Raw genomic sequence first — 27,914 nt, forward strand, 5'->3', positions numbered from 1 at the left:
GGGGAAAACCAGGGAGATAGTGGTGGATTTCCGCAGACGCAGCCAAGTCCCCCCGACACTGGTGAACATCCAGGGAATGGACCTCGGGAGGGTGGACTCTTATAAATACCTGGGTGTTAACCTCAACAATAAACTTGACTGGACCGAAGATTCCAATGCGCTGTACAAAAAGGGCCAGAGCAGACTTTATCTGCTGAGGAGACTCAGGTCCTTTGGAGTGCAGGGGGCACTCCTAAGGACCTTCTACAACACTGTGGTTGCATCAGCCATTTTCTATGGAGTGGTCTGCTGGAGCAGTAGCATCTCAGCAGCGGAGGGGAAAAGACTTGACAAGCTGATCAGGAAGGCCAGCTGTCCTGGGTTGCCCCCTCGACTCAGTGCAGGTGGTGGGAGAGAGGAGGATGATGGCAAAGTTAACATCGCTGCTGGACAACGACTCCCACCCCATGCAGGACACTGTCACTGCACTGAGTAGCTCCTTCAGTGACAGACTCCTTCACCCCAAGTGTGTGAAGGAGAGATATAGGAGGTCCTTCCTTCCTACCGCTGTGAAACTGCACAACCAGCACTGCTCCCAGCAGACGAGTCAACAGTAACAGTTAAGGAATACACAGTAAATTGATGACATTTTATCCTTATCTTTACTTTTATTTATAATGAATCTCTTGCTATCCACTTTGCTCCTGTAACACTGTAAATTTCCCCGGTGTGGGACAAATTAAGGAATATATTATTATTATTCAAGTAACCCTTGCATCCCCCCTCTCTCTACACCCTCCCCCACCCACATCGTACTAGCTTCAAAGTCATCTTATTGAGTCTCATTGTCTGCACTCATTCTCACCCAGCAAACATTTAACAATGGCCTGTTTCTTTTATCATCGTTACTTCTTTGCATATCTTTCATTCATTGTTCTTTATCTTTCCACATCAGTCCATCTCTCTCATTTCCCTTTCCCCTGACTCAATCTGTAGAAGGGTCTTGACCCGAAAGGTCACCTATTCCTTTTTTCCAGAGCTGCCGTCTGACCCACTGAGTTACTCCAGCTTTTTGTGCCTATCTTAGGTTTAAACCAGCATCTGCAATTCGTTCCGACACAATATTTTTTTAGTTGAAGCAACTTTAGAACAAATAAATATTTGATACAAAGAATTTTTGAGCTTACAAACACACCAGCTATACAGAATATTGCTGCCTTATGTCAACCTTGCACACATTTAATGCATGGCAAGGCACAAACTTTAACAAGGCCACCAAGTACAATGAAACATGCAGGTAACTGTCCACTATTTTGGGAGCTGCAGGTTCACGTTTGTTTTATGTAGGATTGCATTAATAGATTTAAATTTTATGTTCTGTAGATTAATTAGTAGACGGTCACACAATACATAAGAATATTATTTATCTGTAATATAGTGTATTTTCACAAATATAATCTGAGAAATTGTTTCAGTGTTCACATGCAGTTTTGTTCAGTCTTCCGATTGTGAACAGCAAAAGCTAGCAGACAAATTTGATCAGTGATAAACGTGTTCAAACATGAACCAATGGTAAAATCATAATTGCTTTGTAACTAATTAAAAGTTTTCTGAGCTAAAAAATGGGTTCTAATATCTTAAGGATAGCGGAGTGAGGGGGTATGGGGAGAAGGCAGGAACGGGGTACTGATTGAGAGTGATCAACCATGATCGCATTGAATGGCAGTGCTGGCTCGAAGGGCTGAATGGCCTACTCCTGCACCTATTGTCTATTGTCTATTGTCTAATATGTTAAACCAATAAACAAATAATAATGAAACAGCCGGGAAAAAATATGCTCGCTGATGTAAACACATCACTGAGACCAAAGGATAAAAAAACATGTAAAAAGCCACCTTAATAATTTTTTCCCCTCAAACTGAAGCAAATGTACCCAAAAAACCAACACTCAAATTTACTATTTGTTTTAGGTGGCTCAATGTTATTTGCAACATAGAAAACAAAATGCAATAATTTATAATAATCATTGTGAACATTAAGTAGCTCATTTGAAATAAACAGCAAATTAAGGGCAAATACCATTAAGACGTAGAATTTGCTGCCAAATATTTTTTCATACCTTCCAATAAAAAGAAAACCACCAAAAGAGCTTATATATAGCATTTATTCACAAAATGCTGGAGTAACTCAGCAGGTCAGGCAGCATCTCGGGAGAGAAGGAATGGGTGACGTTTCGGGTCGAGACCCTTCTTCAGACTGATGTCAGGGGGGCGGGACAAAGGAAAGATATAGGTGGAGACAGGAAGATAGAGGGAGATCTGGGAAGGAGGAGGGGAAGGGAGGGACAGAGGAGCTATCTGAAGTTGGAGAAGTCGACGTTCATACCACCGGGCTGCAAACTGCCCAGGCGAAATATGAGGTGCTGCTCCTCCAATTTCCGGCGGGCCTCACTATGGCACTGGAGGAGGCCCATGACAGAAAGGTCAGACTGGGAATGGGAGGGGGAGTTAAAGTGCTCGGCCACCGGGAGATCAGTTTTGTTAATGCGGACCGAGCGCAGGTGTTCAGCGAAGCGATCGCCGAGCCTGCGCTTGGTTTCGCCGATGTAAATAAGTAAATAGCATTTCTGGGTAGTGATCTCAAAATAAGTTGGGTTTTTTAAAAAACTCTTTTAAAGCTAGGATTTCCATAAAATTCAATGTTCCATTTCCATTCAAAGAGAAAATTAAATTTCTCTACCCACCTGCAGCATAACTCGGGAAATTCATCCTTGTATCGGAGGCCTGTCCTCAGCGTGGTCATCATCTTTACCCGAACAGAACTGATGTGTTTTGATCCCATCAATTTCATAAGTGATGTTAAGCTATTCATGGCCTATGAAGAATTATTGGATTAATGAATCGTTTGATCAAATTTCCTCAATGATGTTTATCTAAATTTACTGGAGAATCGGTAAATAAATTTACTTACCATCTTTTTATCATTCATTCCAACACTAGAACTCAATAAAAGCATGTTGAAAAAGGCCAGAATCCCCAATAATTTAGGCTGCAAATAGACTGCCTAGAAAGTAGGAATTTGAAGAAAATTAACATTCGTATGGGAATTCCAAGAATAGATTCCAAATATGTTTTAATATCATGTGCACCCAGCATCAAACATTCAATTATATTACTTTTAGATTGAAAGTCTTTAACTCCAAGTGTGAGCATTTTTAACAACCACTTTGTAATTGAAGTTCCTTGGCACAATAGGCTACATTGTATTCTTAGATTTGATTGTTATGCTTTTAACTAATGCTGAATGAAGTAAAAGAGATAGGGAAAATCTACACTGGTGTTTACTATTTGGAAAAAAATCTGTGGCAGAGGTTTAGAAGATCACCGATCTCTGACTTAACCAGATTAAATAGCAAGGAAAAATACTTTTTTTTAAAAATAGTGTGATTTTGCATGAATGCCAAGCCATTAGAGCACTCAATTCATGTCTGCTCCCTGTAGAGCTGCCCAGTCACTCATCCACTCTATGCCCTACAAGTTTATTTCCTTCAGGTGCCCATTGAATTTCTTTGAAAACCAGAGTGTTTCTGCTTCCACCACCCTCAAATGCGGCAAGTTCTAGGTCATTTCTACTTGTTGCTGAGAATAATTATTTGCCTCATCCATACCCCTCCCACTTCTCCAAATTTACCACTTAAAATCTTAATTTGTACGTCCACTAATCATCAAACAATCAGCCAATATGAACAGCCTATTATCGTCTTCCTCATTTAAACCAGTCATAATCTTGTCTGCTTCTATCAACTCCTCCCTTAATCCCCTTTGAATAGGAAGCCATTTTCTACAACATAATCTTGCAAAAAAACTGCAAAAGCTCCTCTGCACTCTCTCCAAAGTAACTTACCAGAACAGCCCATACCTTCTCTCCTGAGATGCTGCCTGACCTGCTGAGTTACTCCAGCATTTTGTGAATAAATACCTTCGATTTGTACCAGCATCTGCAGTTATTTTCTTACAGAACAGCCCATACTATCGTTTCCACCTAACTTGGGCTTAACAAAAGGTTCAGCATAAACTTCACTGCTTTTGCATTCAATACCTCTTTTTATGTGTAGGATGGAATCGCAGATGCTGATTTACACCGAAGATAAGACACAAAATGCTGGAGTAACTCAGCGGGCCAGGCAGCATCTCTTGTGCTACCCTCAACCCAGCAGTATGAATATTGATTTCTCCAATTTCAAGTAAAACTTGCATACCCTCTCTCTCCTTCCCTCCTTGACCCTAGTTGTTGTGCTAGTTTCACTGTTCGTATCCCTTCGTTATCACCTCTTCCACTGCCAGCAATGGACTATTGTGGGCTCCACCTTTCCTGAGTCATCGATGTCGGTTCCGATTTGTTCTGTACCTTCCGACCCACTGAGTTACTCCAGCATTTCGCGTCTATCCTCTTTTTGTGAGTACCTTACTAACTTCCTTCTCAATATGCTCTGCTATCTTCAAAAGATTTAGATAGGAGACCCAGGTCAATATTCTTACACTCTGTAAAACTGTGCCAGAAATTCTATATCATCCTTCACGATCCCTTCTGCCAAAATGCATGAACACAAATTTATTGGTATAGTATTCCCTCTGCCACTCATCCGCCCATTCTGTTCACTCTTAATCAGTTTAATTACCAGAATTGGATTGCAGGTGCATTCACCTTTTCTTTAAGTGATTGTATCTGCAGAAATGAACTGCAGATGCATCCACCTAAAAAAATGATATATAGTGCTGTGGTAACTTAGCGGGTCAGGCAGCATCTTTGGAGAACATGTATAGATGTCATTTCAATTCAGGACCCTTTTTCAGTCTGAAGGAGGGTCCCGACCCAAAATATCTCCAGAAATGATGCCTGACCTACTGAGTTACTCCAGTACTGTGTCTTTAATTCCTAAAATACTTAGCATGACCAAAATACTATCAGGACAACTCACAAATTTTAGCTGATTTCTAATGTTTTCTTAAATCTTCTAAATCTGTTCATTACATAGGCTTCAGAGGCAACACACATTTCTTACAACTGTAAAGATTGGTAGATAAGCAACACTTCTTAAACAGTGGTTTAAAATATATATACTTGTTGCTTTTCCTCACCATTAAATCCACTGAAGTAATGTCTCTGGCTGCCTGGCATTGATCACTTCTCGAAGCAGAAGCCGCCAGGATGGCCAGTCCGTTGAAAACCTGCTGATAGTGCTCTCCTATGCGCAATAGTAGTTCATTATGTAAGCCCTGGAAATCCTGCCTGAAAAGACTGCCCAGTTCAAGTTCCGTTTCATTCTAAACACAGGGGCAAGGCAATAAGAAGCAAAATGTCAAAAGATTGGAGCTGAAGATTACACCATGTTCAATTATATGCACAACTCTTAGATATGGAAGCGACCTCATATGTGCAGCAAAACCTGGAGAACAGACTTTGGCTTGGAATAATAAGTGTCACACAACAAACATGTGAATTTTAATCTCAAGTTTTCAGGTCACTCATCTTTGGTCAGAACCAGGAAAAGTTACATATTCAAAGTTAGAACTTAAGTTGGAGACGTGAGCAGGTGGAGAGGACGATGGCAACACGAGGGATACGAAGACGACTAAAAAACTCTATGGCACAAGTGGCGGCGGTGCCAGCTGATGGAGGGGCATTGGAGGCTCGTTAATCACAGCTGATCTGGCAAAGAAACAAGGCAACACTCAATGTTTTGCCGGCAGTTTGCAAGTTCAAACTTTTTTTTCCAGTGTTTAGTAGTTTAAATACATAACACTTTGGCAATCAACAGCAAATTGACCCAGCAGACATAAACGGTCAGACGAAGTGATCAAGGTGGATCATAAATCTGCAAAATCTCCAAAAGTTGGAAAATTCATAGTGTGGGTTAAAAAATCCTTTTTCAATAAATGGAAATGGAGCCAGATATGGCAACAGAGATTGCAAGGTATGCTGGAAAACAAAATATATACCATCTTAGATTGAACAATGCCCTTTGTCAGCTTTAATGCTAACTTGAGAAACAATTATGGTATCTTGGGAGCTAGCAAATTACAATTAAATTTGATACAATGCATTAGAGTAACCCTTGTTTCTCCATTATGTTATAATTGTTGGATGGAGATGAATCTTCACAATCCAAGTGACAGTAGAGCAATTTTTTTTAAATGGCCAAAAGCAGTAAAGGATCAATTAAATGGTTTTCTAAAACTTCAAAGCAGATATAATAACAGTGGCAATGGTGCAGATGGCAACTGGTACCTAGCAATTATATTTTAAACACTCCCCAGACGAAACGCTACATAATCTGCATTCTTTTCCAAATATAATAAAACCGTTTGGTTAATGAAACATTGAATCCTAGGCATTTGCCGAGAACATCTGGAGCTTGCACTGGTTACACGAGGTCCACTCTGATGAATCAGAAGAGTTCTGAGATCGAAAGTTGATGAGTCATTTCTCTTGCAATTCCTTCAAAAAATTTTTGCAAGCAGTGGCAAAATAAATCAGTCATCTCCTACAAAAAAAAAGTCTTACATGCAGATAATGTAGACCTCGCTCAAGTTCATCCTTTGAGCACGAACAAACCAGGTGGGAAAAGATGTATTTAAAGTTGTTTATCAGAATTTCTCGACGATTGACATTCAGCTGCTTTGCAATGGTCCGGATCAATACCGAAGAGGTAGCACTGGCCTTTGCAGCCAGATATGGCAACAGAGATTGTAAGGTACGCTGGAAAACAAAACATGGCTCTCATAAACTATCTTAGATTGAACAATGTTCTTTTGGCAGTTTGCTAACTTGTGAAACAATGATGGAATCTAGGATCAAGCAAATTAAACAGAGGTTTGATACAATGCATTGGAGTAACGCTAATTTCTCTGGAATATTATATAGCTATGTTAATCCACACCTGAGAAATAGATGAAATAGATAAATAATGAAGAAGGGCAAGCCTCTATCAACATGCAGAAAAAGTATGAGATGAGCCCCAAACAGTTGACTTACATTATCCTTTAAAACATTTTTACAATTGTCACCATTGTTTGTGGTCTCCTCATCAGCACATAATCCACAACCATTGGAGAAGCATCTCTCTTCCATGTCACCACATCTCAGCCAGCAAGCTAATTGGTCACCAAATCCCAGTTTGTGCGGGGAGGGAAAGAGGACAACGCGGCAAATATTCCATTCATGATCATTTTTCCATGGGTATTTTTGTAAACTGTGAATTGCTGGATGTCAAGTGCTGCACTGTCAGTTAATCTGTTCATCAGTTCATCTGTCTACTCTGAATTTGCACAAGTGTATGGAGTCAAAGTTACTGAGCGGTGCAGCACGGAAACAGAGCCTTTTATGCCAACTCATCCATGCTAACCAAGATGGCCATTTATGCTAGCTCCATTTGCCCTCGTACGACCCATATCCCTCTCTACTTCTCCTATCCCTTATCTGTCTGAATGTCTTTTAAATGTTGTTTATTGTACCTCCCTAAATCACTTCCCCTGGCTGCTTCTTCCATACACGAACTACTGTGTGTGTGGATAGGTTGCCTCTCAGGATCATATTAAATCTTTCCCCCCTTACCTTGTGTGGAACAACAATAAAGCACCATCTTCAGGAAAAATAATAAGTTGCTAACAAATTTAAATTTCCACCATTCACGTTAACTTTGTCAACTCTAAGAGCCTCGGTTTTTCAGGTAATGTTTTAAATTGTCAGTTCCTTAACATTTGGGTTTAAATATTATACATGTATTGCAATTTGCTGTTACATTGTTATTATTTAAAGAAACACAATAATATTTAAATACCGTAAGGAAACGATTTAGATCTGGGAAATCAAACACATGAGCGACTTCAGATAACATATCAAGCGTAATCTGTCGCTGATGATCCAAGTCCCGCTGACATAATTCTTTACTCTGGCTTCCAGTACTACCACTGGCTGCCAGATGTCTTGTATGCAAGGACTCCACCAAGAACTGAAAAACAAACAACACTGTTGATTAGTGATAGCACCTTAATCCATAAATTAGATTTCTCAAAACAATATTATAACTTGAAAGTCTGGTCATGCCAATATAAAAAATACGTTCAACATGACCTTAGTTGCATCAATATATAACTTACAGCCTTCATGTTTGTTGGTAATAACATTTCATTCATCATCTGGCCTGCCTTGGTTCTCAAAATTTTAAATATTGCATTTTTCTGGTTTCAGGCTGCCAGGACACGATTCAATATGTGAAGAAGGATATCAGTCTGAAGAAGGATCCCGACCCAAAACATCACTTATCTAAGCTCTTTAGAGATTCTGCCTGTTCCGTCGAGTTATTCCAGCATTTTGTGTTTGTTTTAAAATTCAATATCCCATTTACATCTAGCTATTGAAAGTTCTATGTTCACAGAAACAGAATTTCTGACGGAATTAACGCACAGAACTATAAAAGACATACCACGCCAATGCTTCCACATTGCCAGGCTAACCCAACAATTAATGAATTACTGATGAACAGTAACAGTAATTCCTGATGTTAAATCTCCCTTAAATCTGTATCAGGAGTATTGGAGCGAAAGATACCTTGTGAATTTTAAAACTTGTATAAAGCATTCTTCTAAAAAACAAAACCTGGAGACAATTTTTTACTCGAATACCATTTGTTGCTATTTCTAAAAGTATGTGTTTTCCACAACAAGAGCACTTGCTTCTTTGGTGAAAGATGCTTCTGAGATTATCTCTCAGATTTTAGGACAGAGTTTAATAAAAGTACAAATCCATTGCATCACAAATTTGAAAATGACTTGTACAATTAAATTGTCAAATTAAGTGATTAGGGAATAAAGTAAAGAACAAAATCAGATGTAACCATCCCACATATCTCTAGAAAACTGGACAATCAAAATACCCAAGGAAGGCAACCTTTCAATTATCAAAAATAATTTCTCAGACTTACCTGACAAATGGGCTTTTTGTATTGACTGAAGAAGGCTTGCAACTTCATACCTTTTGCTGCAGCCAGTGCTCTAATCTCTGTGTAGGCAGCACCAGCAACATATGTAAACTTGGATAATAAACAGTGGCAGAGGTGTAAGAGAGCAAATGGGACCAGATCTCCTCTGGCGGCTCTACAATGTGAAATAAAATTAAATATATAAAAATGCAGATATTTTTAGGATTTGCTGCCACTTTTATGAAGGCAAGTGTAGTTACAAAAAGCTATAATGAGCGAGTTTCTCCTCTCGTTATTGGTCAGTGATTATCAAAAGTATTTTGTTTCTGGCAACCAGACACCAGTTTATGATATTGGCTTTTCCCTGACACATACTGAGAATTTACTGAGATTCTTCCATCAAATGGGTACAACACATTTGAAATGCTATGTCATTGTGCCACAGCCCTGTGACATTCAACAGCAGTTGCTAAATTTAGTCACATTAGTTGAGGGATATGTGGAACAGAACCTAAATGGAATCTCAAGATGAGGACATCTGTCATACACTATGTAGGTCAATGCTGGTAACAAGTTGCAGTTTTATTTTTCCCAGTGCTACGGAAGTCAGAACAACCAAAGAGAAACATCTTGAAATAAGAAGGGTAACACATCTGCATTTACATAATAAATCTGCGATGCTGCTGCAAGCAAGAGTTTCACTGTTCCTGTACCTCATCGTACTTATGCATATGACAATAAGCTTAACTTGACAATTCTGGATCCTATTTACTTACCGTCCAATTTCTCTGGTTGTCAGTATTAACGTATCTTTTAGCTCATTGTCTCCTGAAATCTTTGCATTTGCATATGCCTGTTTTAGCTTAAATACAAGCAACTGAAATAAAATGTAATACATTAATTTCATTGAAACATAATTCAATCAATTACAGGCATATAAATAGCAATTGTAACTCTTCAGCCACAACCTATTATTCAACAAACAGAGCTAAGCAATTCAAGCTATTTATGAAAATCAAAAGAAAAAAATGCAGATACCAAAACATTCAGCAACAGCAGAAATATTTAATATTTCACATCCAAGACATTTTGTCAGATCACATTAAGTTCAACTGGAACTGACTAGAACATTTGTGATAAATACTATGAGCAAAAACTTTCCACTGGTACAAAATCTCAAATCAGAACATGTATTTTCAAGTATCATTTCATGATAGCACAAAAAATCCCCCACCCCAATACAACTAATCAGAGCATTTTCATCACAAATCCATCTATACTCACCTCTTTAAGTAAACTCTGATCTTCAATTTCTTGTGACTCTAACAAATTGTGTATCTTTTCACCAAATGCAATTCTAACAGCTTTATTGGGATCTTCCATGAGGTTCAATATTGCACTATTTATGGCTTTTGTATTTGAATCTTTTTTTGTCAAATTCACGTACTTACATAAATAGGGAATATTCTTTATGAATGCTGTCAGGAGGGAATTGTGCATAGTGAGTATAAACATGTTGGTACTGAAATACCATCCAATATATCAAAATCTTATTTCAATTCTGTATAACCACCAATGGCATTTATAAACTCTATATAGATTATGTTGTTTTTTTTTAACCCTGTCACAAGTATTTTTCCTATAACACTTTTCTTCATTTACAGGATGCAAGTTCACAACCATGACATAGTATTTATTTCCTGTAGGAGACACAGTTTAAACACTCTGATCAATTACTAATTCTTACTGGACATTTTTTTGGTTTCACATTGCAAAGCCACTATCTTCTCAAGATACATTGTCTGGAATGTTCAACATGGTGTTAATATATTGCAGACAAGAAAATTGTGTGACATGTGACAATAAGCTTTGGTATTACACATATGGAAAGGCTGGGGAATAGTGTGGATACTGCAGTTTTGAAGATGAGATAAAAAGATGATGTAAGCTACAACGATGAGGAACAGCATACACTCAAAAGATAAACGGTCATTTACCAGTTCCAACAGTTTAAATAAAACTTAATAAAACTTAAGAACAAGGATATAAAATTATTGAGCACTGCAAGTTAAAAATCACATTTGCCGAGCATGAAATTGGGTTTAGTTCACAAACCCCAACACTCTTTGAGCAAGCAGGTAACCCATAACTGAAGTAACTGAAAGGAAGCATGCAGGTACAGCAGGCAGTGAAGAAAGCCAATGGAATGTTGGCCTTCGTAACAAGAGGAGTTGAGTATAGGAGCAAAGAGGTCCTTCTACAGTTGTACCGGGCCCTGGTGAGACCGCACCTGGAGTACTGTGTGCAGTTTTGGTCTCCAAATTTGAGGAAGGATATTCTTGCTATTGAGGGCGTGCAGCGTAGGCTCACTAGGTTAATTCCCGGAATGGCGGGACTGTCGTATGTTGAAAGGCTGGAGCAATTAGGCTTGTATACACTGGAATTTAGAAGGATGAGGGGGGAATCTTATTGAAACATATAAGATAATTAGGGGATTGGACACATTAGAGGCAGGAAACATGTTCCCAATGTTGGGGGAGTCCAGAACAAGGGGCCACAGTTTAAGAATAAGGGGTAGGCCATTTAGAACGGAGATGAGGAAGAACTTTTTCAGTCAGAGAGTGGTGAAGGTGTGGAATTCTCTGCCTCAGAAGGCAGTGGAGGCCAGTTCGTTGGATGCTTTCAAGAGAGAGCTGGATAGAGCTCTTAAGGATAGCGGAGTGAGGGGGTATGGGGAGAAGGCAGGAACGGGGTACTGATTGAGAGTGATCAGCCATGATCGCATTGAGTGGCGGTGCTGGCTCGAGGGGCTGAATGGCCTAATCCTGCACCTATTGTCTATTGTCTATTGTAACACTCACCCAATTTCACTGAAGCAGGCATTGTCTTTTCAATCAGCACAAGGAATGGAATAAAAACAGAAGCCCCAACGGTTGGTCCAGTCAGCGCACAATCGCCTCCAATACTGATATTCCCACAGAGAAGATCACATTCTTCATTTGGAGATATTGAGTTACACTTAGGAAGCAACAACTCAGATTTGCCTGAAAGCACACAGGCTACTTGTCCAATGGTTTTGGCAAGTTCCTCATGCACCAAATCAGAGTTATCTTGGAGTTTGTTTCTGGAAGGTTTAGAAACAAAAATGATTGGATCATCAGGTAATTTAATATTCCAGATTATACCTTGCAGATTTACTGCATGCATACACATCTCCAGTTATGGTACAAAGGCAGCAAGAACATAAAATTATATAGCATCTCCACATCAGGATGTCATTGAGTCATTCAGCATGGAAACAGGCCCTTCGGCCCAACTTGCCCACACCGACCACCATGTCCCATCGACATCATTTCAGGATATTTTACTTTGTTGAGACAAAAGAAAGGGACACCAAGATGGAATGAAGAACATTCAAAAAATATTACATGAAGAAATCAAAAAGAGCAAAATAAATATTTGACATTTTTTTAAAGCAAAAAAAGTGGTCAAGATGGAGATACTTAATAATGCAGTTCTGTATTAACAGGATCATGATTGAAGATTTAAAGCAAAAAAACAAGACAATTGAAGGCTAGGTAATGTTCAATTCCCAAAATTCAGTGTGCAGATCCACCTATAACAGGATGAAGCCCTGTCATCAAATGGACACAAGTTGCAAGTTATTTTGGGGTACATAGATATCAATACATAGAAAATAAATTATTATTTTCCCAACTAAACGCCCCAGGTCATATCAGATCAAGTCTAGACTAATTTGCATTTTATGGTAGTAAAATGGTTGGCATAATAGTGAAGATCCATTCCTTATTGAATTTTTGTTTATTGCTTATTATTTCCTTGTATTGTGTTACAGGCTTGTTATGCTGCTGCAAGGAAGAATTTCATTGTTCCAGTGTCAATACAAGAATGGCAATTAAACACTCTTAACTCAAGTGAAAATGCAAATTAGCATCAAAGAGATGAAGGATCCAAAGTCAAAAGTCAGAAAACATCAGAACCTTTTATCCTTAACAATTGTTCACCAATAACTATTATCAAGCAAATAACAAACCCATAATACATATTGTACTCATTTTAACTTAAGAAAGAAAGTACTTACACAAGAACTTCATCAATGAGAGAGTGGGAGTTAACCCCCAAGTGATGGAGCAGCATGGGGAATCCCTTCACGGTTCCTGCACGGATGGCATCACTGGAGCTCTGCGAGGACCATTTGTATATTGCTACTCTCCACTCGGGACAAATGGCTTTGTGCAGCAAAGATAACAGATATACACATTTTGCCTGGTTCGGTTGTGCTAATGGATACAAGACAACCAGAATTCAAAATCAGTAGGAATGTTAAAACGATAAGACAAATTTACTAATAGTATTAGAACAGAAGCAATCCTTTTTCAAAATGCATTTTTTTTTGGATTTATGATGGTTCTTGAAATCAATAGAATTAAGCCACAAAATTATACAAAATGGACAAACGCTCATGGTGCCCCACATGTATTTATCAAAGTATTATACACCAAATGTGAAATAAATATATTTGTCTGTGGAGCAAGCTCCAGTGAACTAATGCAGTTTAATATAATTTTACTTTGGTGGTAATATAAAAACGAAATTTATGTCATGGTGGCTCGGAAAAGACAAGCATGGAAAGTTAGAGGAATAATTATGGTTTCAGGGAGGAAGAGCTCTTGCAGTGAAACTTGTTTACACTCTTCCTGATTTGATAACCCACTGTTTCCTAGTGTCCTAGTGCATCAGTCACTGAAAGGAAGCATGCAGGTACAGCAGGCAGTGAAGAAAGCCAATGGAATGTTGGCCTAGGTTCACTAGGTTAATTCCCGGAATGGCGGGACTGTCGTATGTTGAAAGGCTGGAGCAATTAGGCTTGTATACACTGGAATTTAGAAGGATGAGGGGGGATCTTATTGAAACATATAAGATAATTAGGGGATTGGACACATTAGAGGCAGGAAACATGTTCCCAATGTTGGGGGAGTCCAGAACAAGGGGCCACAGTTTAAGAATAAGGGGTAGCCCATTTAGAACGGAGATGAGGAAGAATTTTTTCAGTCAGAGAGTGGTGAAGGTGTGGAATTCTCTGCCTCAGAAGGCAGTGGAGGCCAGTTCGTTGGATGCTTTCAAGAGAGAGCTGGATAGAGCTCTTAAGGATAGGGGAGTGAGGGGGTATGGGGAGAAGGCAGGAACGGGGTACTGATTGAGAGTGATCAGCCATGATCGCATTGAATGGCGGTGCTGGCTCGAAGGGCTGAATGGCCTACTCCTGCACCTATTGTCTATTGTCTATTATTGTTTCCTAAAACTTCAGCTGTGGGAGAATCTTGAACAAGGAGACATAATTATCAGATAAAGGGCTTGTCACTTAAAACTGAGACGCACAGTAATTTCACCCTCCAGAGGGTGGTGAATTGCTGTGATTCTTCACCCAGGAGGGTGGTAGAAGTTAATTAGAAATAATTAAAATCAAGCTGGTTATATATATGCCAGATTGAGGAATAGGGAAATGTGGAAAATTGGCACAGAAGAGGAGGTGACACTAATATAGATGAACCATGGTGATATTAAATAGTAGGGCAGGCTTGAAGGGCCTGGTGGTCTGCTCCTGTTTCTATTTTTTTTTTTTTACATGGTCTGTACTTTGCATTTTCATCTCTGCTCTCCTTAATCAGCAATCAGTAGCTTAAACAATTCATGCATTCTTCGTGTCTCATAAATATGCTTGTATATTTTGTACATTAAATATAGTTTTAACCAATTAATCAACTGTTGTATTCCATTTAAGAACTTTCATAATTAATTCTGCTTCCTCTCACATGCACAAATCTGTGTCAATCATTTTGTTTTTCTTTACTACACCTTTTTTAAATGTTGGTAATTTTACATCAGTTACAAAGCATGCATATTTTAAAATATATTCAACGTGTCATTGAATTAACCGTGGCAACAATCATACTTACAGAAACTGCTTGACAAACGTTGACTGAGAGTTACAAGGTCAGAATTGAAACCAACGGATTGAAAAGTTCCATCAGAATTATGTTTATGGATCCACGGTAATGACAGAAAACCACAAAGCGTATGAAGCAAATCTTTCTTCCCATTACCTTGGACAACTGACAAAATCCAAAGAACATTAATTATCTATTTTCAATCAGACATACATTTTCCAAGAAGGGTCTTGACCCAAAATGTCACCCATTCCTTCTCTCCAGAGATGCTGCCTGTCCCGCTGAGTTACTCCAGCTTTTAGTGTCTATCTTCATATACAATTATCTAACTATACATATTTTGAACCAATCAAATAAAATTCAAGTTGTGAAGTTGTGCTTGGCGATTCCACTGCTAAATACTATTTTGCCCATCTCGATCAAGACAGTCGTCACTGCAAACTGAACCTCTGAGCATAGTCAACCAAAAAAACTACCCACACACAGCAATGTCATGCAAGCTTGATTGTACTGATATGAACTTTACATTTATTTTATAAAATATGCACAAATATTTGTTTGTTTTATATTCTATGATTTTAGAAGTTTATAATAACTTCAGCTCCATTCATGTAATTTAAACACTTCAGTGGTTGAGTGACTTCAGTCACTTCAGTGGTGTCATACGGTGAGTTGCACTTCCGTAGACACCATCCCTTTATGAATCAAAGTGCTGGAGTAACTCAGTGAGTTAGGCAGAATTTCTGGAGAAAAAGGATGGGTGATGTTTCAGGTCGGGACCCTTCTTTTGAAGAAGTGTCCCAATCCGAAACATCACCCATCCCTTTTCTCCAGAGGTGCTGCCTGACCCGCTGAGTTACTCCAGCACTTTGTGTCTATCTTTGATATAAACCAACATCTGCAGTTCTTTGTTTTTACTATCCCTTTATACTTTTGCAGCAAAAGATCAGAGAGACAATGTAACCACTGGTCTTCTGCGCTTAAATTGTGCTTTTATTCCACAGACAGCTCCCACGGACAGGAATGAACCTGGACCTGAGAGCAGCGAGGCAGCAGACCAAACTGTTGTGCCACTGTGTCATCTGCCACAATCCACCAGTTTGTCTATATCTCCTTTTATCATGTTACTACCTTTCAATTCATTATGTTTCCAAGTTCTGAAAATTGTACATTCAGCAGTTTTTTGGTGATGGTGTGGTGTACCTGCACCTCTAAAACGTTAAAACTAGATTCATGTGCAGCAGCCAAAAACATCGCTTGAACTGTTATTTATATATTATATATATATATACACACACACACCACCTTTTTGTCCACAAAAAGTGTACACCCAAGTTCAAAGTACATTAAGAAAAATAGTGGTCATGGTATCAACCTCTGGAGAAGTAGTCGGCAGCCTTCCCTCTTGTCGAGTAAAACATGTTTCACTCCAAATTGTTTCCTGTTATTTAGCCAGTTTCCTACCCAGGCTGTTATAGCTTTTATTCCAATCTTGATGATCAAGTCTATTATGCGATATGCAATCATGTGCCATAAATACCCCAATCAATTTTCTCTCAATGACCCTCCATATAACTTTAAAGACCTTTCTCCACAATACTTGGAAGCAAGCTCAGCACAAAAACATGCAATTCAAAAATATACCACAAGGGTAACTCATGCAATTACCATGAACCACTGTGACAGTAAAGTGAGTTTAAGAAAATTAGTCTCCAGATACAGACGATATTTTTAACCTATGAAAGTGGAGTTGGGGGCAATATAAAAGTAACATATCCTGAAGTTGTAAAATGGCCTAGCACTGACTAGCAAGCTCCCTCTTCAAACTCTGCAAGCTCTTTGCCGTTTTTGTTATTAATCCAGTTGATAGTCACTTTTCTGGTGCTTGCCTAAAAAATTGCCCAAATTTATTCAGAGCTGCTATTCTGAATAGAGTGACAATTTGTGTTGCTAACTCTGCATCATACAGAGAACTTTTACGAAAATAGTCCAAAAGGACATACTTTAAATAAATACTACTTTTGCAATAAACCTCTTGCTTCAGACATTTGCTTCACGTACCTTGCATGAAGATTACAGCGTCAATTATTTTTATTAATCTATCAACCAAATGCTGTACTTGTTCGTCATTGGAAATACTGTTCAGTTGTTTCCTTCCATATTCCAAAACCTGGGTAAACATCTCAAAATGTATCCAAATTAATTGTATTTTGATTGATGGAATTTCCGTGGAATTGTGTGTCTCCCCACTTGCAATGTCTTCAGCTTTGATTTTGTCAGTGCTGAACAAGGAAAAAAAGCAATATTTATTCCTGAGGGAAAGAGCAATAAATTGACCACAGCATGTTGATGCACAGTCCACATTTACAATGGTGAAAATTGTCTGGAATGAAGCTGAATATAAAATGCTTGGTTATTGAATTCCTTCCTCCTTTAATAAGATCATGATAATTTTTTTAACTGAAATTCTCTCTTGAAAAGTTAATTAGAAGCATAGGGAGAACTATCATTGACTTCCCTGTTATTCTTTTTGAAATTTATGTTTGCCTACATGACCAAACAGTGAGTGATTCATTCAGTGCACTGAGATATCATAAATACAAACTGAAAGCCTTGTGTCAAGCTGTCAACTGCCAATTGTAAACGTATCGTGCACAAATTCTCATCCACCTCAATTCATCCCACTTCCACATTTTACAATTGCACAATCCAAACAACACAGTAAGAGTAAAAAGACCTGTTTATGACTTTCAATAAATCATAAATTGTACCTATTTGGAATTCCTTTGTCACAGAATGCTGTACACAGAGCTGCCAGACGAAATAAAACCACAATACCCTCCAACAAAGGCAGACTTTCTGTGTGCGACTCAGCCTTCTCCAATGAAGTGATCAAAGTTGTCAGTCTCTCATGTACAACCCACCACAATCTACTCTTGAATTTCATTTCCACTGGTCCACATCTATGAGTAACAAAATAGCAAATTTGTTGTGAAAATATTTTAAGAAGAATATCTGGAATACAAAGACACATACAGTAGCATAGAGGTGCTTTACATTTAAAAGGAACAATTTGTAACATTGATTGGGTACTTCGAGTGAAGGACTCTAACACAATGGTCCCGTCTTCTAGTTAGTCCTCGGGCAGAAAACAATTAGTGAAAAACATCAACTTCATCTCTAAGGAGTATCAAAACAGCAGCACAATTGTAACAAACCATCCTTATTATATTTCACTGTTTTAGCAGTAAAAGCAAAGAAGAGCAGGTGATCACGCCAGAGCTCTATAGTTAGGGTACAACCAAGAGGACTGTGCACAATTCTGGACACCAATTGGAAGAAGATTGTAATTAATTATTGGATATAGTGTGCAGTGCCCTCCATAATGTTTGGGACAAAGACCCATCATTTTTTATTTGCCGCTGTACTCCACAATTTAAGATTTGTTATAGAAAAAAATCACATGTAGTTAAAGTGCACATTATCAGATTTTAATAAAGACCGTTTTTATACATTTTGGTTTCACCATGCAGAAATGCACACCTGAAGAGTGTTTCTCATCTGTCAGACTGGTGTTTGGGGATTTTTCTTTATTATAGAGAGAATTCTTCTGTTATCAGCTGTGGAGGTCTTCCTTGGCCTGCCAGTCCCTTTGCGATTGGTCAGCTCAACAGTGCTCTCGTTCTTCTTATTTATGTTCCAAACAGTTGATTTTGGTAAGCCTAAGGTTTGGATGATGTCTCTAACAGTTTATTCTTGTTTCTCAGTCTCATAATGGTTTCTTTGACTTTCATTGGAACAACTTTGGTCCTCATGTTGATAAACAGCAATAAAAGTTCCAAAGGTGATGGAAAGACTGGAGGAAAGACTAGGTGCTGAGAGTTCTCTTATACCTGCATTAAACACACCTGAGCAATTACAAACGCCTGTGAACCCATGTGTCCCAAACAGTATAGTGCCCTGAAATGGGGGGACTATGTATAAACACAGCTGTAATTTCTGTATGGTGAAACCAAAATGTATAAAAATGGCCTTTAATAAAATCTGACAATTTGATCTTTAACCACATGTGATTTTTTTCTATTACAAATCTCAAATTGTGGAGTACAGAAGCAAATAAATAAATAATGGGTCTTTGTCCCAAACATTATGGAGGGCACTGTATATCCATTCATTAATTATGGATATTTTTGGGGTAAATTTTGATGAAATTAAAAATTATAGCAAAGATATGTAGAGCAATATGGCACGAGTAGCTATAGTAAATGTAAGTTTCTGACTTAAGGACTTCAATTTACAGACATTTCTCAGTAATGGAACTCTTGTCTACTCCATGTACTGCCTGTTTAGGAGTGTTTGGCAGAAGTATTGGCTAAAGTCAGAAAAAAAAAAACATTACATATGGACGGCACTATTGTAAAATGATTTGTTTGGTTAATAAATTAATTTAGCTTGAGCAAGGATTAATTAGACTAATACTTGCTAAATTGACCATTATGGGGCCAGTTCTGCGGGTGTTTGACTGTAAAGGCTCAACACCATATACAGTGGTAGGATAGTAACAGGCAAAGCAGGATCTATTTGCCATTTTATTCATCTATCTATATATTTAATGGTCTTGCAGTGTACCGAGTAGTAAAAACTCTGGTCCAACCACTGTTGCAACTTTCACCTGCCTCTGACAAAGATGTGACAGATTCTTCGGGGAAGATTGCATGGCTGAGATTATGGAGTGTTCTCATGTGAATCACCTTATCAACCATTACAGTAAAAGCTGGTTCTCAAAAAATGGTCCCAACAACAGGGCATTTCTAATGCAGGGACAAGATTTTTTTTCTTGTCTTTCAGTTTAAGATGACAGGATAAGGGAAACAGCTTTCATTTATATCGTGCCTTTATAACATAGTAAATTGGCTCCAAGGTTAAAAGATTTATCAAAGGATTATCACAATTTGAAACTCAGCTATTTGAAAGAGATATTCTTATAAATTGCAAATCTAATCCAGCAGAAAAGCTTTCAGGATTATCTGGAAAGAGATAGAGATGGAAAGATTTACAGAAAGAATTCCAGAACCGAGCCTCATCAACCAGTTGCTGATAAGTCATCGAGTTATATAGCACTAGATAGAACCCCTCAGTCCAACTTGTTCATATCGACCCAGCAGGCATTCTGGGTTAGTCCCATTTGCCTGCAATTGGCCATAAGCCCTCTAAATTTTTCCGATCCATATATCTGTCCAGGTGTCTTGGTCCATATTCTCCGGAGAGGCTACCTGACTTGATGAGTTACTCCAGCACTTAGTGTCCTTGTGATTTTTAAATTACATTTGCAATTCCTTCGCCCACCTTCTCAATGGATCAAGATTATGTTGTAAACCTTCCTTCATTGTCCACGATGCCACCAATTTTGGTGTCATCGGCAAATTTACTAATAGCGTTAACTACACTGTCATCCAATTCGTAAGTGTACATGAACAAACAACAGTGCACTGAGTACCGACCCCCGCAGCACACCAGGAGTTACAGGCCTCCATTTCCATGTGATCTAACCTTCCAGACTAGTCTACCATGCAAAGACCTGGCCATGGTCTATGTAGACAAAACCCACTGCGCTGCCGTCATTAATCCTCTTAATGCATCAAGGAACATGGGATGCTCGGAAAGTGATTGACAACACACACCATTATTCAGTGCCATACGAATTTGCTTATGACAAGTTTTAGATTACACATTTTCTTTTAGTGGATGCAGAAAGAGAAAGTTCACCCATACTCTCCAAATACTGAGAGTATAGTATAATCACACTTTACGAGCTCACCCATACTCTCCAGGCACTTTTCAAATACCAAGTCTGATATTCATCGTTCACACTGGTGAAATCATTTATAGGTTCACAAACCAAAAAAGAATAATTAAAGATGAACAAATGGTAAATGGATTTTGAGAAATATAGTTCATACTCAGCTGGCATGACTGGGTGTAATGAGTTTTGTGCTGCAAAACTCATACGTGGCCGTTTCTCTGGAACTTCATCGTTGCTACTTTCTCCACTCATTTCTGGAACCCCTGTTGATTGTGTCTTGGTCCAATTATATGTTTCACGCATGACACTGATTCCTTCCGCTCTCATTGCTATATACAAGCAACTTAACAAATACTGAAACACAATGCATCAAATTACAACATGTAACTACAAGCAGCCCTGCATAAAAAGCAAACTGCATTTTACTATAATCATCATCATGCTGGTGACACTTTGGGTATCCTTTGAAATAGATTGTCTGACAAGGTCAAGTAGGTCAAGACTACATTCATTGCAATTCAGGACAAGTAAAGTTATTGAGGCATAACCCACATAATTTCAGGTGAAGGGGAGGAACGTTTACTGAGAGAATAGTGAATCTTTGGAAGTCAATCCCAGAGAGCTACGAGTACATATCTGAGCTAAGATGGACAGAGTTTTGATATATAAGAATAATCAAGAGTTATGGTGAACAGACATGAAAGAGGAGCTGATAACAAACTCAGATCAACCTTAAACAACTTATTCAGAAACAGAGCTGGGTGGCCGATCACGATGTATTGAATAGAATAATTAAACATCACCCCAGATTTAATATCTAGTTCATAACCCAGTAGTTTGTGTTGGTGCATCAATGTGCCATGCCTTAGCAATGTGTAATTTTACTATTACAATTAATTTCAACTGGAATTAGAGGGAGACACAAAAACATAAAGTCAGTCTCAACAGAGGTATGAACTGGAGCCAAGAATGCCACGTGGTCTAATAATCACTATCAATACAGTAGGGAAGTTGATTGGCAGCTTGTCAGATCGGGAATGGTGGTTGGTGGCATATCAAGTTATTTTATTTTGGTTCAACACTTGACATTTTAGCCCATGAACAAAAATGATGAACTGATTATTTACAATAAGGCATAGATGCTAGTACAGGGCTCCCCCCTGGGTTACAATAACCTAATTTATGGAAATTGGATTCTATGCAAATTCATTAATACATTTTTCAAACATGCAACAGTCATTAAAAAAAAAAATCATTGGATTTTTTATTGACTGGATACAGTATATATTCCATGGATCTAATTATGGGTACCATTGGGGTAGTTTTTCAATTAAGTAGTGAAAGAATTATGTCAAGTGCACGTTAAGCGAGGCAATATGCGCAATTGCAGAAAACTGACTTTTCTAACTTAGAGAATTGGCTGACGCAGTTCTCAAGAAAGGAACCTTTATGCAAACCAGGCACTGCCTGTAATGACTGCTCCGATTTTGCAGGCAGCAACAAAAACACTTACACGTTCCTGACATTGACAACATCATACAGCCTTCTTAAACAATGGATTTATGAACCACAACTCATTGTCATGGACAAATAAATATTTTCCTTTTCTAATTAAATTCTGAAGGAATGAAACTTTATACAGATAAAATCAAATGTCGGAAACATTATTTGACAACAAACCTAAACCTGGAAGTAGTAACGTCAATTTCTTCTGCTGTGTTTATTGGTTAACATATACCTAAGATAGCAACATCATCTCCTTACAAGGCTTTCAATACTGGGTATGTTGGAAAGGTATCAATATAAAATAGGCTGCAAAGGAGAAAATTTGAACAGTGACTTCTAGATTTCCAGGTTTAATGAGCAATCGGAAGACCCCAGAAGTTGTTTTGATTTACTCAGAGCACTATAAATCTCACCTGTCATTCTCATCACAAGATCAGGGTGAATAATTCATCATATGTAAACTACTTTGAAGCATTTGACAAATATCATAAAATTGACAGGGAATGCAAGATGAGTCAACATAAAAAAATTATAATTTAGATGTTTCATTGAACATATATTGTCCAATTCTTGTACTTGTGCAAGACTGTCATGATTCCCCTTTTATTTGCTGGAATTTGCATATGGTTCTTAAATTAGACGACTGGAGAGATGACATGCTTCAACAGAAACTCCAAAGATGTTGACTGCAATGATTAAATGGAATAGCTTTTCAGTGTACTATTTTATGATAAAGGCAGACTTGCATTTATACAGCTACTTGTCTTTTCTCCTCAGAAAAGTATAACATATAATGGATTATTCTGTTCATTCTTATCCTGATGTCACATGATCTTTTAGTTACACCAGAATTAATAGGTGGTGACTGGATCAATGTAAACACCTCATCTGAATAGCAGAACTTCTGCCTGTGCTACTCTGTATATCCAGTCTGAGAACAAGTAATACATTAGCAGTCACGATATCTGTCAAGGAAATAAGACAAATCTTTCATGTCTGTGGCTTCAAATTACAGATTACAAGAAGTTTTTGACAAACCATTACAAGTAATTCATTAGTGCACTTCCTGCCAATTAAGATACATAATTGAGAAAGTGCAAGAATTCAATGTTTAAAAAATTACCTCCTGTTTCGTTTGGGTTCCTATCATTTCAGTTACAGCTCCGCAAATTAAATGTATACGGTGTTTCTGTATTGGTGTTGCACACACAACTCCTGAAGGCGTAAACATCAGAAAGTGCTGGAATATATGGCATAAAGCTGATCTTAATTTATCAGAATCAATGTGTTTTAATAGTCCATCACCTATAAAAATACTTAATTTATCCATTAACATATTAAGGTAAAATGGTTCTATCACACGCAAGTTTGTAAGATGCTCCATATTGACTGGAAAGAGTGCTTTGACCAATTCTGAAAATGGCTCCTCGTATAGTTCTAATTCAGCTCTGTCAGCTCCCTTAAACAACAGCAAAAGATCAACAAAACTTGTAAAAAACATATTTGACAATTCTTCTGGTGGCGGTCCTCCAAGTTTTATTAATTTTGATAAAAGTGCTATCACAATACTCTTAATCTTGGGACTGCCATGTTCTAAAAGCGAGCAGCTTATTTCCCATAAGATAAGTCGTTGCCTTCTGCAAAACACATTTGAAAGGATCGAAGATAGAATTCTCAGTAATATGATCTCCAGTAATTCTACTTGTAACAGAGAGTTCAGCTGAAGTGGTGCAGGGGTTAAATATCCTGGATGTTCTCTGACAGCTACAATAAAACGATCAATTGTAAATGGCCACAAAGATGATTCCTGCATCATTACACTCTTCTCCGTCAGACAGGTTAGATCTTGGAATAGGCCAAGTATTTCCTTGGATTGTACTCCAAATATGAAGGGATTCTTGTTCTTAAACAGCCACAGCAAAGAAATTATTATTTTTGCAATGCGGTCATGAAGTGTCTGGCAGTTTGGGGCTGCAGCAATTCGAAGAAGCCTGGTAATGATCCAGTTACTGAAATCTTTAAGAACAAATAGGTATAATCAGATCAAAATCACAGAAACAAAACAAACATAAACTTTGTCTTATTAAGCAGCTTTAAATTTAGTCTACATTCAGGCTGCACATTGAAATCACCACAGCATGAATATCATGCTTACAATTAAATGATAGCAATGGGAAGATGCTCAATATGAATATATTAGCCAGCATGGAATTGTTGAGCTGAATTATAAGTAATTCAATAACTATTGGAGATATATTGACTAGGGTTAAGAGTGCAATTGGAAAGAAGAGTAACGTGTGAACATTATGATTTATGTTATTTTATTGTAATTCAAAACATTCATATTTATAATCTTTATGACATAGGAGGCCATTTAGTCACAAAGTCCACTCTGACTCTCAGAGAAATCCCATTCACCCCATTGCCCCATGTATTTCCTTTAGGTTGGTTCAGCACAATGGTGTTCCGCTTAGTATTCTGGTAAACTACCAAGAAGCAGCGAGTTGCCAAAGGATATTCATAATTCTTTATACTAAAACTCTCATTTGTTTATTCCTGAACTACATCCAAAACTGTACACGATAGCGTGACAATTTTAGCCCCACCTTACTCACCGTTGTTCCTTTGGTGCTAAAGGAAGATGTTATATATTTAAAGTTATTCACATTTTAAAGTTTAAATCTATCTCCTAGGGAGGGAGGGAGGGAGTGGAGTGGGGGGAGGAGAGGGTGCTGCACCAATGCAGGAGAGATTTGGGCCCAACGGGTCTAGTTTGTAATTATTATACAGTGTGCCCAATTGAAAACAGATAAATCAGTACCCTCAGGTGTAAACTGGGTCAATCATGGGAGCAATAGTAAACTACAAATTTTACAAATTGTCTTAATCGTCAAATTTGTCATTAATAACCAACAGGGTTAAAATTTTAAAATTTACAATGATATAATATTTACATAAGGAAACAGTGATATGTTTCCTTAATCCTTACCATATTGCAATGGTTACAACTGTTGAAAATCACCACTCTTTGCTGAAAGAGAACTCGACAACATAGCCCTTAACCAACCTAATCTCCCGGTGGCTGAGCTCTTCAACTCCCCCTCCCACTCCCAGTCTGACCTTTCTGTCATGGGCCTCATCCAGTACCATAGTGAGGCCTACCGGAAATTGGAGGAACAGCACCTCATATTTCGCTTGGGCAGCTTAAAGCCCAGCGGTATGAACACTGACTTCCCCAACTTTAGATAATTCCTCTGTCCCTCTCTTCCCCTCCCCTTCCCAGTTCTCCCACTGTCTTCCTGTCTCCACCTATATCCTTTCTTTGTCCCGCCCCCCTGACATCAGTATGAAGAAGGGTCTCGACCCGAAACGTCACCCATTCCCTCTCTCCTAGATACTGCCTGACCTGCTGAGTTACTCCAGCATTTGGTGATATCTTCGACAACATAGGAATGCATTAAAGTTTATACTTCATTTTATTGAACTTTTGAGAGAAAACAGATTCATTTTGCTTTGTTCCCATTTCTGATCCATAGTTCAATTCTAGGCCTTGTGCGTGACAACAAATCATTCCTTGAAACTGCCTCCTTCAAAGGTAGCAGGACAAGAACGTATGCCTGAGCAATTAACTGTGTAATTCACACGTTACTGTAAGATTCTCTCCACTGATGTGCTGACAGCCACGTCATTGTCCTCACATTACCATGCAATATTTGAATGCCAGGACATCAATAAGCACACAATTTTTCTGTGTCTTCTATGTACACTCACCAATACAACTGCATTCATCATCACCACTGAGCCGCTGAATTTCCTTGGTTGGCTTTTGCGGAGCGTTTACAAACATAAGAGGGAAGGATTTCATAATATGTTGAATAAAATCTAGCAACATCACACATGTTGGCCTAGAGTCTGTCTTCTTCAAAAGCTCCAAAGCAACTGAAATTGTAAAAAGGATAACATTTATTAAAAGATATAAAATTAGATCTACATTGTTACTATTTCAGATATGAGTAAAGTTTTGGGACCAAAATTGTTTACAACTGTTGCTGGATGCTGTCAGCTGGTTGTTTGATGCAAAGAATGAGATTTTTGCTATCTGCAACTAACTTATTTGCTTCAAAAGTGTCATATCATCATCTGATTTTTGAATGCTATGAAATGTCAATTTATTTTCTGCAACAAAATTCATTGATGCTTGAGGAACACGCGGAATTGAGATAAGTTATTTTTTAGCACAATGTTGCAATGAAACAGGTCATTTACAAGGAACACAACTGAAACCTACAATTTATACCTACTTTTAAATGCTTTTGGAAGCCTAAACATAATTTACCAAATTCTCACTTATACAAATTCATAAAAATCATAGTTTTCAGAAAAAAAATAGTTTTCAACAACAAATTCAAACCACATCAACTGCAAATAGACACAAAACGCTGGAGCAACTCTGTGCAACAGGCAGCATCTATGGAGAGAAAGAATGGGTGATGTTGCGGGTCGAGACCCTTCTTCAGACGTCTCCACCCAAAACGTTACCCATTCCTTCTCTCCAGAGATGCTGCTAGTCTCCGCTTTTTGTGTCTATCTTCGGTTTAAACCAGCATCTGCAGTTCCTTCTTACACACATCAACTGCAAATTGGACTAAATATTTCCTTTAACAATTGCTCCAGAATTTGCAATTTTTCCATACGAAGACAGGGAAAGGGCAGATGCAATTTAACTCTAACAAGTGCAGTGTTATTTTTTTCAGAAGTTAAACGAGGCAAGGCTCACACAATAAATGGTTGAGACTTGGAGAGTGTGTAGAACAGAGACACCTAGGGGTACAGGTAACAGTTTCCTGAAAGTAACAACGCAGGCAGTAGACAGGACGATGAAGGCAATGTTTGACATGCTTGCCTTCATTGATCAGGGCGTTGCATATGGGAGTTGAGACATCATGTTGCAACTGTACAAGTTGGTGAAGAGACCACACTTGGACTACTGTGGCCAGTTCTCATTGCCCAGCTATCGGAAGGATATTATTAATCTGGAAAGGATGCTGCAAACATTCACAAGTATGTTCTCGGGACTGCAGGTGTTCAGTTATGAAGCGAGGAGGGACAGGCTGGGGCTGTTTTCACAGGAGTGTAGGATGGTACATAAAATTTTGAAGAGCAGAGATTAGATGGATGGTCAGTCTTTTTTCCCCAGGGAAGGGGAGTCTAAGACAGGAGACACTAAATATAAGATGTGAAAGATTTTAAAGTTACCTAAGAGGCGACTTTTCACACAGGTAAAGCTGTAGAGGTAGGTACAATTACAACATTTAAACGACAGGTAGCCAGATACACAGAAAAAGATTGAGAGGGATGTGGGCCAAACACAGGCAAATGGCACTAGCTCAGAATGAAACCTTGGTCAGTATATGCGAGTTGGGTTGATATGCCACTGCTGTATGACTCTACGAAGGAAGAACATCAAATTTTTATTTTCAATTAATATTGAGTGGAAGAAGGATAAAATGATATATACTGTATTCCTCACACAAGAGTGTATGAAGATGTTCTCCAATACATTTTGAACCAAATGTAGAACATGGCCCTGCTCAAATAATTATTCACAGCCAAAAACTGAGTTAAACAAGATACAGTAACAGCTTTCAAAAATAGATCATCCATGCATGGGATATAC

At 38.3% G+C, this 27,914-nt stretch overlaps 1 protein-coding gene across 1 annotated transcript in view; it reads right to left on the minus strand.

Annotated features, from left to right (window-relative positions):
* Positions 1–27,914, minus strand: part of atr (ATR checkpoint kinase) — an 83,318-nt gene that overhangs the window by 50,082 nt on the left and 5,322 nt on the right. Inside the window, exons 3-18 of the mRNA XM_078410415.1 lie at positions 26,009–26,176; positions 23,361–24,253; positions 20,889–21,085; positions 17,700–17,891; positions 16,990–17,210; positions 14,938–15,093; positions 13,062–13,260; positions 11,821–12,083; positions 10,244–10,437; positions 9,736–9,836; positions 8,963–9,134; positions 7,820–7,990; positions 6,544–6,738; positions 5,118–5,303; positions 2,950–3,042; positions 2,723–2,853 (exon numbers count right to left, since the gene is read on the minus strand). Coding sequence (XP_078266541.1) covers positions 2,723–2,853; positions 2,950–3,042; positions 5,118–5,303; positions 6,544–6,738; positions 7,820–7,990; positions 8,963–9,134; positions 9,736–9,836; positions 10,244–10,437; positions 11,821–12,083; positions 13,062–13,260; positions 14,938–15,093; positions 16,990–17,210; positions 17,700–17,891; positions 20,889–21,085; positions 23,361–24,253; positions 26,009–26,176 — 3,532 coding nt within the window. The remainder of the gene's footprint in view (positions 1–2,722; positions 2,854–2,949; positions 3,043–5,117; positions 5,304–6,543; positions 6,739–7,819; positions 7,991–8,962; positions 9,135–9,735; positions 9,837–10,243; positions 10,438–11,820; positions 12,084–13,061; positions 13,261–14,937; positions 15,094–16,989; positions 17,211–17,699; positions 17,892–20,888; positions 21,086–23,360; positions 24,254–26,008; positions 26,177–27,914) is intronic.

This window comes from Rhinoraja longicauda, chromosome 13, assembly GCF_053455715.1.
Source record: "Rhinoraja longicauda isolate Sanriku21f chromosome 13, sRhiLon1.1, whole genome shotgun sequence".
NCBI classification, from domain to species: Eukaryota; Metazoa; Chordata; class Chondrichthyes; order Rajiformes; family Arhynchobatidae; genus Rhinoraja; species Rhinoraja longicauda.